The sequence below is a fragment of the Scyliorhinus canicula genome, chromosome 8 (assembly GCF_902713615.1).
Source record: "Scyliorhinus canicula chromosome 8, sScyCan1.1, whole genome shotgun sequence".
Taxonomy (NCBI): domain Eukaryota; kingdom Metazoa; phylum Chordata; class Chondrichthyes; order Carcharhiniformes; family Scyliorhinidae; genus Scyliorhinus; species Scyliorhinus canicula.
Window position 1 is genome coordinate 64,094,564 of NC_052153.1, and position 12,930 is coordinate 64,107,493.

Below are 12,930 nucleotides of genomic sequence, written 5' to 3' on the forward strand. Positions count from 1 at the left end.
CTCCCATCTCTCCCTGTCCTCTTGTACCTCTCCCTTTTCTGACATTTGTTAAGAAAACTTTACCTGCACCACCCCTGTACACCATTACAAGTGGAGATTGGTAGGAATGTCGAAATTGCTACACGAGAAAAAAAGAAATCGAGAACGGCTGAAGAACAGAGAATGTCTCCCAACGCCAAAATCGGGGCAGGTGCCAGTTCGTGATGCTCTGCACCAAATCGGTGTCAGCGGCACGCACACCGCGAGCAGTCACAACCCCACTGGGAGTGTCATCAGCCAGCCCACCCGCAATGCTCCGCCTCCAATGGGCTGAGTCCCGGGAGTCACGTTCCAGCTGCGGACAGTTTCCAGTTCCGCCACACTCGGCTGAGATCCGTGCCACTGGCCGGGGGAGCTTCTGCTAGGGCTGAGGTGTGACCAGGTGGGCTGTGGGGTCAGGGTCAGCAGGTGCCATGTTTTCCAGCGCGACCAGTGTGGGGAATGTCGCCGTGTGTGGCTGCAGCCCATCAGCCCTGCACACGTGCAGCCTGGGATCCAGCGATTCTTTGACAGTTTTCCGCGCACCGATCCTCCCATCGTGAAACACCACGGATCCTCCGTTGGCATCAGCACTTGGCCTCAGGAACGGAGAATTCAGCCCATTGTATTTTGTGAGCTTTCGGAATCATAGGTCCAAACTCGGCTTTATCCTTCCAATAATAGAGCGCTTGTTAAATCACGTCTCAAAAATATTTATATATTGCATCTCAAAATTCAGTTCATAAGAAATCTATCCAATTTCCATTAGAATGAATCAATACCAACTGCCCCCAACATCCGACTCAAACATGACATTTCTAGCTACCCAAACATCAAATGCCTGAATAACTCAATTATCAGAACTCAAAATTTCAACTTTTACGGTAGACGAGTGCAAAATATTTTTCAGCTACAAGTAAACACTCAATTCATTAAAAAAAAACTTTACTGCCTGGATGCTGAAACTTGACTAATTCAAATGGGTTTCAAAAATCTGATAATGCATTTAGAATCAATATTTTTTTTCTATTTGAAAGAAATAACAAAATGCATACTTACTGGGTGGTCGGTTGTATGCAATTGGGGCTACTTGCTGTTGCATACTCGGTAGTGACCGTTTTCCCTGAACAGCAAGCTGCAGGTTATCTGGTAATGGTTGTCCTCTGGCAAGCATCTTATAAGCCAGAATTTGAGCCCTTAATTGATGAAGCTGAACTGGGTTGAAAGGTGAAGGACCTCGGTTCTGCTGGCTAATGACCTGAGGATCGCCTTGCAACATTGGTGTAGCCTGGGCTGGTGGAATTTGAGGGGGTGTAGGACCACCTGCTGACATTGGACTGGGAACATGCTCTGGTACACTCATAGGAGACGGATGAGGAGATAGATATCCTGCAGAGAAAATATTTTGTTATCAGATTCTAAAAGCTAAAATGAACACAAACATAATGCACCATTATCTTTAGGGTGCACTAGAAAATCTGTCAGATAGTTAGGCCTGGAGTGCATTGTTCTGTCTGCATCTTACAATAACTGACCTCACCAGTTTCCGATCAAGATCCTGCAGTTGTCTCAAGATTCAATTACTCACCAGATTAGAGCACAAGAGGTGGATTTTGGGAAAGCCAAGATCTGTATCATTTTACTTGTTAACCATTTTGCGATTTCTGGAATAAATATTCAGGAACCCCAGTGTTGTTGGTTTGTCAAGATGATTTTTTGGCCACCTACTCTATTACAATCTAATTGTGTCTTTAATCTTGCCCTGTTAATCTGTTCCCATGCCTGGCTTACTCTTTCCATGTGTTTCTTTCAGTTATTCAGAATTAAGAAAGCAAATAACATTTGGGGTGGGCACCAAGAAAAAAAGCTGTTGAGTAGAAGTGGGGGGAACATGGAGTAGCTAGAAGACGCTTCAGAGGGTGGAGGCTAGGAGAGCATGAATTGTCAGCGGGTGCCTTTGGTCTGTCAAATATTGATTGATTGATTCGATTTATTGTCACATGTACCAAAGTACAGTGAAAAGTATTTTTCTGCGGCCAAGAGAATGTACACAGTATGTACATATTAGACAAAGAGAATAATTAACAGAGAACATTGACAAATGGTACATCGACAAACAGTGATTGGTTACAGTACAGAACAAGGGGCCAAACAAAGCAAATACATGAGCAAGAGTAGCATAGGGCGTCGTGAATAGTGTGCTTACAGGGAACAGATCAGTCTGAGGGGGGAGTTGTTGAGGTGTCTTGTAGCTGTGGGGAAGAAGCTCTTTTCAGTTCGAGCCTTTGGTTTCAGGTTCACGTTTAGCTAAACCTTGGAGAACAAGGGCAAAAATGGTGCTCTCAACTAATGGACTAAGATTATTATTGTTGGGTACAGCTTGGGTAAGGGAGTAGAAAGGAAAGGAAGAGCGCCTGGAGAAGTTAAAATTGTACTTCGTTTTTTGTTGTGAATTGTGCAAGTGTGTGTTTTTAGGGATATCTAATGAAATGGATCAACTTGGCAGCTTTGCGAAATTTGTTACATCGAAGGGGAGCTTGCAACAGCTTTCCCAGGTTAATCCTCAATAAATGAACCTGACTCCGATGATAAGACAGTTAAAATACTTCACGTAGAACACCAAAAATGTTCCGGTACTGAAAGCTAATTAAAAGCTAATGAGTCAGCCTGAACTCAGCCAAAAATCAAGCGGAATGCGACTCAGGCATCGAATGCGAATGCAACGGTCTGCCAATCATGGTAAATTAAAATTAGAGTTCTGGCTAAGCTCCGTGGTGGGCTGTACATGCGTTAATAATAATAATCTTTATTGTCACAAGTAGGCTTACATTAACACTGCAAGGAAGTTACTGTTAAAAGCCCCTAGTCGCCACATTCCTGCGCATGTTTGGGTATAGGAGGGAGAATTCAGAATGTCCAAATTACCTAACCGGGACTTGTGGGAGGAAACCGGAGGACCTGGAGGAAACCCACGCAGACACAGGTAGAACATGCAGACTCTGCACAGACAGTGACCCAAGCCGAGAATCGAACCTGGGACCCTGGTGCTGTGAAGCAACAGTGCTAACCAATGTGCTACCGTGCCACAAGAATCATACCTTGAATCTTTGGGCTTTTTCGCCTTCAAAAACATTCCTTTGGGGATCATTTTTATTTGGCACATACCCAGATAGGTTACACACCTTATTTTGAAAAAAATGTTTTCGCATTTCTTTTTACAACACTTCTTTTTAAAAGCCACAGCTTGTATTTTGCTAATTAATTCTAATCAATACAATTTAAATTAAATTCATAGTTAAAGAAAAAGAACTGCATTTATTTAACTCCTCATTGCGGTTCTCAGAAATGCCTCAGAATTTATCAAATGAGAACTTAAAAGCAGTTTAAATAAATTCTGATTTAAAAGAAATGCTGCTCGTGGAATGAAGTAAAATTTGAGTAGGGGAAGAGAAAGAAAATCGAACTCCAATCTAGTAATAAGAGATGGAAGTAGGAATGTAAATTATCATAGCAGATTGTGTAAAATCACAGGATATATCATTGAAGATCACGCCATAACAAATTACTAGTCCTAATTATTATGCATGACAGGTCACAGCCTCACACCATGGTTGCCCAAAATCAGGGAGGGAAAAAAACTAGTTTAAAAATGTTTTGGAAGATCTTCTGACTCAAACCAGTCAACTAAAAAGATATTGAGTGTTTCATCAGAAAGCCACATTTGCTGCAGCTGACATTAAATTATGATCACCACTCAGGAATCTATAAATATATAAACCAACTGCCTTCGATTAGTGACTGACATGCTGAGAAGTTATCGTTGTCTTATAAGGATCACTGGACTGGCATGGTGGCACAGTGGCTAGCACTGCTACATCACAGCGCCAGGGACGCAGGTTCAATTCCGGCCTTGGGTCGTTATCTGCGAGGAGTTTGTACGTTCTTCCCGTGTCTGTGTGGGTTTCCTCCGTATTCCTCCCACAGGCCAAAGATGTGTGGGTTAGGTGGATTGGTAATGCTAAATTGACCCCTTAGTGTCCAGGGTTAGATTACTGGGTTATGGGGGTGGACATGGGTTGAGTCCTCATTCAAAGGGTCGGTGCAGACTCGATGGGCCGAATGGACTCCTTCTGCATTGTAGGGATCCGATGGCAGCAAGTTCTGATACCGACATTATTTCTTTGTCTGGCAGTGGGGAGAGGAGGAAAGGAAAAAGAGGAAGCACAAAACTAAGAATTAATTAGAGTGTAGAACCATTTTATCCAGAAATATAATTGGGATGAATACTGCAAACATGTTCAAAAACAAGGTGACTGTTGACACTGACAACACATCAGAATATGATATTGTAATTACAAATATTCAAAATTATCCAACAGCAGCAGTTCTCCTATGGCACTTCTCACAGCAAATTGAAGGATATGCTGTTATGTGATAAATGGGGTATTTATGGAGACTGAATTAATCAGATTACATTTTTTATCTGGTTTTCTGAGATTTTGTGTCACCGCTTTGGGGATTGAATTCTGCATTTTGTCCATTATTCAGAGAAAACTCAAAAAGTGACATATTTCTTTCCCACTGCATATTTAATTTTTAAAGCTGAGGATCCACAGCAAGATGGTATGCAAGATGTACCAGCTGGAGGTAGCTACCTGGTATTCAGCAGTGCTTGGGCGATTCTGGGATTTGGCAGAACTGGGCTGAAACGATGGAGTCCTGGCATCAGTGAAGGGAGAACCAAGCATTTGGCAGAACGGTGGAGCACAGAATGTGCGCTTTGGCTCATTCCAGTCTATCTCATCTTTCTTTCTCTCTCGCACAACTGTCATTAATTAGAAGGCTTATATTTTCTAACTATCAACAGAACACAGCTGAGTACAGAGACGGTTTGCTCAGGAAGATGTAAAAAATTCAACTAATTTCTTAGAAAGGAATTCAAATTAGGATGACGAGGAAATGATAGCACCAGGAAGTTTGGTGCCTTTATTGAAGCGAAAAAACATTTAACTTTCATTGAAAATTTACTCAAATTCATCATCCTGTTTGTATTCAAATCCTTTTCGAAAACATAAAAGTCAAATTGTGTCCATTGTAAATGAATAGCTTATAGCTAAAAACATTATACATTAATGAGACTGCCTTTACACAATATAAAGTTTACCTGCATCGACCATCTGATTGTTCGACATTTTAATTCACTTGCTGTCATGCTTACATTGTTGTTCTCGGCCTGCGACAATGTTCCAGTGAAACTTGACACAAGATTGAGGAGCAGCACCTCATATACCAATTATACACTTTTCAGCTTTCTGGACTCAACATGGAGTTCAACAACTTCAGACCATGAACTCGGTCTTCTTATTTTAATCCCCGTTTTTTTTTTTGCCAGTGCACGAATCTTGTTTTCAGGTTTTACTTAGCGCAGGTCGGTCCTCAATTTTGCCATTAACGCTTAGTCTGGACTAATGTATTGTTCCTGTATTGTACAACCATTACAACACCCTTGCCTTTTGTTCCATGACATCTTTCATTTTAACTATCCCACCCTCTAACGTACCCGGGCCTTCCTTTTCGTTCCACTGGACCCTACCCCTTTTTCAACAACATAAAGCCCATCATATTTCCACCTCTCTGCAGTTGCAAAGAATATTGGACTCAAACATTCATTTCGTCACAGATGCTGTCAGGCCTGCTGAATTTTTCCAGCACTGTTTTTATTTCAGATTTCCAGCATCTTCAATATTTTGCTTTTATTCAGGTCAACATAAACACATGTCCAACATACCTTGAGAATGCTGATCCATAGGACTCTGAGGTGGTCCCATTCCAGCATGAGAAGTCCTCATTCCCATGCCTTTCATCTGACCATAATGCATTTCATCAGCCATTCCCTTGTCATGCATTGCATCTATAGGCTAAGGAAGAAAATAAGCATTTAGCAATTGCTTGATAAATATTACCATTTAGCAATTCAAATTATTTTGAGCAGCTTAAGAGAAAAATGGAATTTGGTAATATTTCAACTATAGTGTATTGTCTATAAATTACTCAGCCTGAAGTTACAACTAGTTGTACAAATGGTATTTTCCAGACAAACAAAAGGTTGCTATTGAGTACTATTCATAAACCATGAATATTCTTGAAGAATCCCGATAACATGTCCTAATATAGTTATACCTGTTTCCATTGCAAAATTTTTGAGCCAAAGTAAAATAAATCTAATTCATTAAAGTTGATTAATGGAAACTGAATACAAACAGCTAAGCTAATATACTGTTTGAAGTTTACTACCCTGCAGTTTCTTCTACCCCATCATTACCACCTTTGAACATACATAAAATCAACAGGATGGGCAAGCAATCTTGTATCAGGAGTTAGGCAAGAAGATGCCAGGAATTAATCAAGAACTCAAGGCCTCTCCCTTTCACTCTTCATCCCTTTGGGGGACGTGGTGGCATGTACTCTGCATCTTTCCCAATTTACAAAGTTCAGAATAAACAATAATGCAGATAACTACAGGTACAAACCTAGAATATGTGGAACTCAATGTGTGCTGCATCTGACATTAACTTTAGAAAGTGAACGGAGGTATTATTCCCAGTGATAATACAGAGATGGTTCTTCTGTCCCATTAGATTAATGGTGATATGACCACCAGTATCCAGATGCTGTGATCCTGACATTAGAATCTATAGGAATTGACCTTGCTTAGTGAAAGAGACTGTTAATGCTAGTTTCATCTTTTGCATGCACTTTCCACAGAACATACTTGAAAATGACTTTAAGTCTGTATCGTAGCAGGTTTTGTGGAGGTTGCATTGCAAAAACTTTGCCTGGACATCAATTCTGGTATCAATATCAATAACACTTGTCAGAGTTTCCCTAAATTGCTACACTATATGAAATTAATGGTCCAAAAAAATCTCAAAACACTAAAAGAGCCATGTCCCGATAGAAAAAATAACCTCAATACTCATGTAACACAAAATACACTAGTCGATGATTATTGAATGCAGTTCCTGTATTTTTTGCTAAATTGGGACGAAGCAAAGAGCCTGTTCTTGATTTATGCCATACATTTTTGTTTTACTTGATTTTTTTTTTTTAAACATTCAAAGAAGGTGGCCATTGCAAGCAAGGCCAGCATTTATTATCCATCTTTAACTGCCCTCGAGAAGATAGTGGTAAAAAGAATAAAGAACAAAGAAAAGTACAGCACAGGAACAGGCACTTCGGCCCTCCAAGCCTGCGCCGACCATGCTGCCTGTCTAAACTAACATTTTCTACCCTTCCGGAGTCCGTATCCCTCTATTCCCATCCTATTCATGTATTTGTTAAGATGCCTCTTAAACGTCACTATCATCCCTGCTCCCACCACCTCCTCCAGCAGTGAGTTCCAGGCACCCACTACCCTATGTAAAAAAAACTTGCCTTGTATATCTCCTCTAAACCTTGCCCCTCGCACCTTAAACCTAGTAATTGACCCCTCTACCCTGGAAAAAAGTCTCTGACTATCCACCCTGTCGATGCCCCTCATCATTTTGTAGACCTCAATCAGGTCGCCCCTCAACATCCGTCGTTCCAGTGAGAACAAACTGAGTTTATTCAACCTCTCCTCATAGCTAATGTCCTCCATACCAGGCAACATCCTGGTAAATCTCTTCTGAACCCTCTCTAAAGCCTCCACATCCTTCTGGTGGTGTGGCAACCAGAATTGAACACTATACTCCAAGTGTGTCCTAACTAAGGGTCCATACAGCTGCAACATGACTTGCCAATTTTTATACTCAATGCCCCGGCCAATGAAGGCAAGCATGCCGTATGCCTTCTTGACTACCTTCTCCACCTGTGTTGCCCCTTGCAGTGACCTGTGGACCTGTACACCTAGATCTCTCTGACTGTCAATACTCTTGAGGGTGCTACCATTCACTGTATATTCCCTACCTGCATTAGACCTTCCAAAATGCATTACCTCACACTTGTCCGGATTAAACTCCATCTGCCATCTCTCCGCCCAAGTCTCCAGACGATCTAAATCCTGCTGTATCCTCGGACAGTCCTCATCGCTACCCGCAATTCCACCAACCTTTGTGTCGTCCGCAAACTTACTAAATCAGACCAGTTGCATTTTCCTCCAAATCTTTTATATATACTATGAACAGTAAAGGTCCCAGCAATGATCTCTGCGGAGCACCACTAGTCATAGCCCTCCAATGAGAAAAGCACCCTTCCATTGCTACTCTCTGCCTTCTCTGACCTAGACAGTTCTGAATCCATCTTGCCAGCTCATCTCTGATCCCTTGTGACTTCACCTTTTGTACCAGTCTGCCACGAGGGACCTTGTCAAAGGACCTACTGAAGTCCATATAGACGACATCCACTGCCCTACCTGCATCAATCATCTTTGTGACCTCTTCAAAAAACTCTATCAAGTTAGTGAGACACGACCTCCCCTTCACAAAACTGTGCTGCCTCTCGCGAATACGTCCACTTACTTCCAAATGGGAGTAGATCTTGTCTCAAAGAATTCTCTCCAGTAATTTCCCTACCACTGACCTAAGGCTCACCAGCCTATAGTTCCCTGGATTATCCTTGCTACCCTTCTTAAACAAAACAACATTGCCTATTCTCCAGTCCTCCGGGACATCACCCGAAGACACCTGAAGTGAGGATCCAAGGATTCTTTCTTTCAAGGCCTCAGCAATTTTCTCTCTTGGCTCCTTCAGTATTCTGGGATAGATCCCATCAGGCCCTGGGGACTTATCTACCTTAATATTTTTCAAGACGTCCAATACCTCGGTCGGGACACTCCCACAATTGGCGGGACAGCCCAACACCAGCGCCAAGAACGACGCGAACCACTCCGGCGCCAGGCTGCCCGGAAGTTGCGGAATCCTCCGCACTTCTGGGGGCTAGGCCAGCGCCAGCGGGGTTGGCGCCGCACTAACGGGCGCCGAAGGGCCGGCGCGGATTGGTGCATGCGCATAATCGCCGCAGTGTTCCTGTACATGCGCAGGGGGCTTCTTCTCCGCGCTGGCCATGGCGGAGCCTTACATAGGCCGACGGGGAGGGAAAGAGTGCCCCCACGGCACAGGCCCGCCCGCTGATCGGTGAGCCCCGATCGCGGTGGGGGGGGGGTTGTCGGAGAATCCCGCCCCTCGTCTTTTTGGATCTCAAATATGACCCAGGATATCTACATCCCCTTCTCCAGACTCAACATCCACCAATTCCTTCTCTTTGGTGAATACTGATGAAAAAAGTGTTCATTTAGTGCCTCGCCCATTTCCTCTGGCTCCACATAGATTCCCTCCCCTATCCTTCAGTGGGCCAACCTTGCCTCCCCTGTCCTTCAGTGGGCCAACCATCTTGCTTTTTAATGTCCGTGTAAAAAGCCTTGGGATTTTCCTTAACCCTATTTTCTAATGACTTTTCGTGGGCCCTTTTAGCCCTCCTGACTTTTTGCTTAAGTTCCTTCCTACTTTCCTTATATTCCCCTCAGGCTTCGTCTGTTCCCAGCCTTCTAGCCCTGACAAATACCTCCTTTTTCTTTTTGATGAGACCTACAATATCTCTCGTTATCCAAGGCTCCCGAAATTTGCCGTATTTATCCTTCTTCCTCACAGGAATATGCTGGTCCTGATTTTCTTTCAATTGACATTTGAAAGCCTCTCACGTGTCAGATGTTGATTTACCCTCAAACATCCGCCCCCAATCTAGGTAGTTCCCGCCTAATATTGTTATAATTAGCCTTCCCCCAATTTAACACATTCACCCTAGGACCACTCTTATCCTTGTCCATCAGCACTTTAAAACTTACTGAATTGTGGTCACTGTTCCCAAAAAGCTCCCCTACTGAAACTTCTACCACTTGGCTGGACTCATTCCCCAATACCAGGTCCAGTACAGCCCCTTCCCTAGATGGACTATCTACATATTGTTTTAAGAAGCCCTCCTGGATGCTCCTTACAAACTCTGCCCCGTCCAAGCCCCCAGCACTAAGTGAGTCCCAGTCAATATTGGGGAAGTTAAAGTCTCCCATCACAACAACGCTGTTGCTTTTACTCCTTTCCAAAATCTGTCTGCCTATCTACTCCTCTATCTCCCACTGGCTGTTGGGTGGCCTGTAGTAAACCCCCAACATTGTGACTGCACCCTTCTTAGTCCTGATCTCTACCCATGTAGCCTCACTGCCCTCGGAGGTATCCTCCCGCAGTACAGCTGTGATATTCTCCCTAACCAGTAGCGCAACTCCTCCACCCCTTTTACATCCCCTCTATCCCACCTGAAACATCTAAAGCTGCCTTATTAAACTGCACAGCCTATTGGATGTAGATACAGGAATAACCCATAGTCCCTTATTAATCAAGAACCTATTTATCTCTGTCTGAAAGACACTCAGTGATTTGGTTCCACAGCCTTCTGCGGCAGAGTTCCACAGGTTCACCACCCTGATTTGGCTCCACAGCCTTCTGCGGTAAACAGTTCCACAGATTCACCACCCTCTGGCTGAAGAGGTTCCTCCTCATTTCTATTTTAAAGGATCGTCTCTTTAGTTTGAGATTGTGCCCTTTGGTTCTAGTTTTTTCGACCAGTGGAAACATCCTCTCCATGTCCACTCTATCCAAGCCTCACAGTATGCTGTAAGTTTCAATAAGATCCCCCCTCATCCTTCTAAACTCCAGAGTCCCAACCGTCCCTCATACGACAAACTCTTCATTCCAGGGATCGTTCTTGTGAAACTCCTCTGCACCCTTTCCAAGACCAGCACATCCTTCCTCAGATATGGGGCCCAAAACCGCTCACGATACTCCAAATGGGTTTTGACCAGAGCCTTCTATACCCTCAGAAGTTCATCACTGCTCTTGTATTCTAACCCTCTCGACATGACTGCTAACATTGCATTTGCCTTCCTAACTGCTCACTGAACCTGCACATTAATCTTAAAAGAATCTTGAACAAGGACCCCCAAGTCTCTTGATGCTTCCGATTTCCTAAGCATTTCCCCATTTAGAAAATTGTATGTGCCTCCATTGCTCCTTTCAAAGTGCATAACCGTATACTTTTCCACATTATATTCCATCTGCCACTTCTTCGCTCACTCTCCTAACTCCCCTATTTCCTCAATACTACCTGTCCCTCTACATATCGTTGCATCATCTGTAAACTCAGCAACAGGGCCTTCAGTTCCTTCTTCCAAATTGTTAATGTGTTTTGTGAAAAGTTGTGGTCCCAGTACAGACCCCTGAGACACACCACGAGTCACCGGTTGCCACCCTGAAAGTGACCTCTTTATCCCCACCTCACTGGCTTCTGCCAGTCAGCCAATCCTCTATCCATGCCAGGATCTTACCCTTAATACCATGGGCTCTTAACTTATTTAATAGTCTCCTATGCGGCACCTTGTCAAAGGCCTTCTGGAAATCTAAATAAATCACGTCCATTGGTTCTCCTTTATCGAACTTCCTCTTATCTCCTCAAAACAGATTTGTCAGACATGACCGCCCCTTGACGAAGCCGTGCATTTTATTATGCACTTCCAAGTACTCCGCAATCTCATCTTTAATAATGGATTCTAAAATCTTGCCAATGACCGAAGTCAGGCTAACCAGCCTATAATTTCCCGTCTTCTGCCTCCCTCCCTTCTCGAACAGCAGTGTTACATTTGCCACTTTCCAGTCCTCTGGGACCTTCCTTGTCTCCAATGATTCCTGAAAGATCACCACCAATGCCTTCACAATCTCCTCCACTTCAGAACCCTGGGGTGTAGCCCATCCGGTCCAGGTGATTTATCCACCTTCAGACCTTTCAGTTTCCCCAGGACCTTCTCCTTAGTGATGGCCACTACACTCACCTCTGCCTCCTGATTCTCCTGGAGCTCTGGCAGCCACCGTGAAGACTGATGCCAAGTAACTATTCAGTTCCTCTGTCATTTCCTTGTTTCCTATTAATACTTCTCCAGCCTCATTTTGCAGTGGTCCAACGTCTATTTTTGCCGCTCTCTTACCTTTTATATATTGGGAAAAAAAACTCTTCCGAGCTTCTTTTGTAATACTAGCTAGATTACACTAAAAGAACAAAGAAAAATACAGCACAGGAACGGGCCCTTCCAAGCCTGTGCCGACCATGGTACCTGCCTAAACTAAAGCCGTATGCACTTGCAGAGTCTATATCCTTCCATTCTCACACTATTCGTATATTTGTCTAGATGCCCCTTAAATGCCGCTATCGTACCTACTCCCACCACGTCCCCAGGCAGCGCGTTCCACATACTTACCATCCTCTGTGTAAAAAAACACCTGCCTTGCATATCTGTTCTAAACTTTTCCCCAAGCACTTTAAACCTATGTCCCCAAGTACTTGACTCTCCTACCCCAGGAAATAGCATCTGACTATACACTCTGTCCATGCCACTCACATTTGTAGACCTCTTCAAGGTCTCCTCTCAACTTCCGTCATTCCAGCGAGAACAGACTGAGTTTATCTAACCTCTGTAGCCACCTGGGTTGGCCACTTCCCGACTTTAAAATGGAGATCCGCTAAGAATGCAGGGAGAAATAGCCAAACGCAGGAAACCAAGGAGGTGCAAAATCTCCTGTATATTAAAACTTGCAGAAACCCAGACAGCACTGAAACTGATGACCATCTACATATTGATGAGCGATCCCCGGGAAGAATTGAAACAGTTAAGATAATTGAGGCCAAGCCAGACTCCTCGGCGCCAGCGGGAGCCAAAACAAAGGGAGGCCAACGGACACTTAGGAACCGCCCAGCGATCAGGGAACAGCTCCAGTATAGGAGAAATCGATCCAAGTGATCAGAACTCAGTCTAATCACTTGGAACCAGGTACAGGGTCCAATCAAAGGGCGCAAAGCCACTGTGGACTATAAAGTAGAGTCCCCAAGTTCAAT

At 43.7% G+C, this 12,930-nt stretch overlaps 1 protein-coding gene across 6 annotated transcripts in view; it reads right to left on the minus strand.

Moving 5' to 3' along the window:
* Window positions 1–12,930, minus strand: part of LOC119970292 (probable global transcription activator SNF2L2) — a 188,747-nt gene that overhangs the window by 154,084 nt on the left and 21,733 nt on the right. For 5 of the 6 annotated variants that reach the window (XM_038804675.1, XM_038804672.1, XM_038804676.1 and 2 more), the window contains 2 exons: window positions 5,807–5,936; window positions 1,078–1,407 (listed from right to left, as the gene is read on the minus strand). In XM_038804675.1, coding sequence (XP_038660603.1) covers window positions 1,078–1,407; window positions 5,807–5,936 — 460 coding nt within the window. Of the gene's footprint in view, window positions 1–1,077; window positions 1,408–5,806; window positions 5,937–12,930 lie in introns of those variants that run through there. The other variant, XM_038804677.1, reaches the window with a different exon arrangement.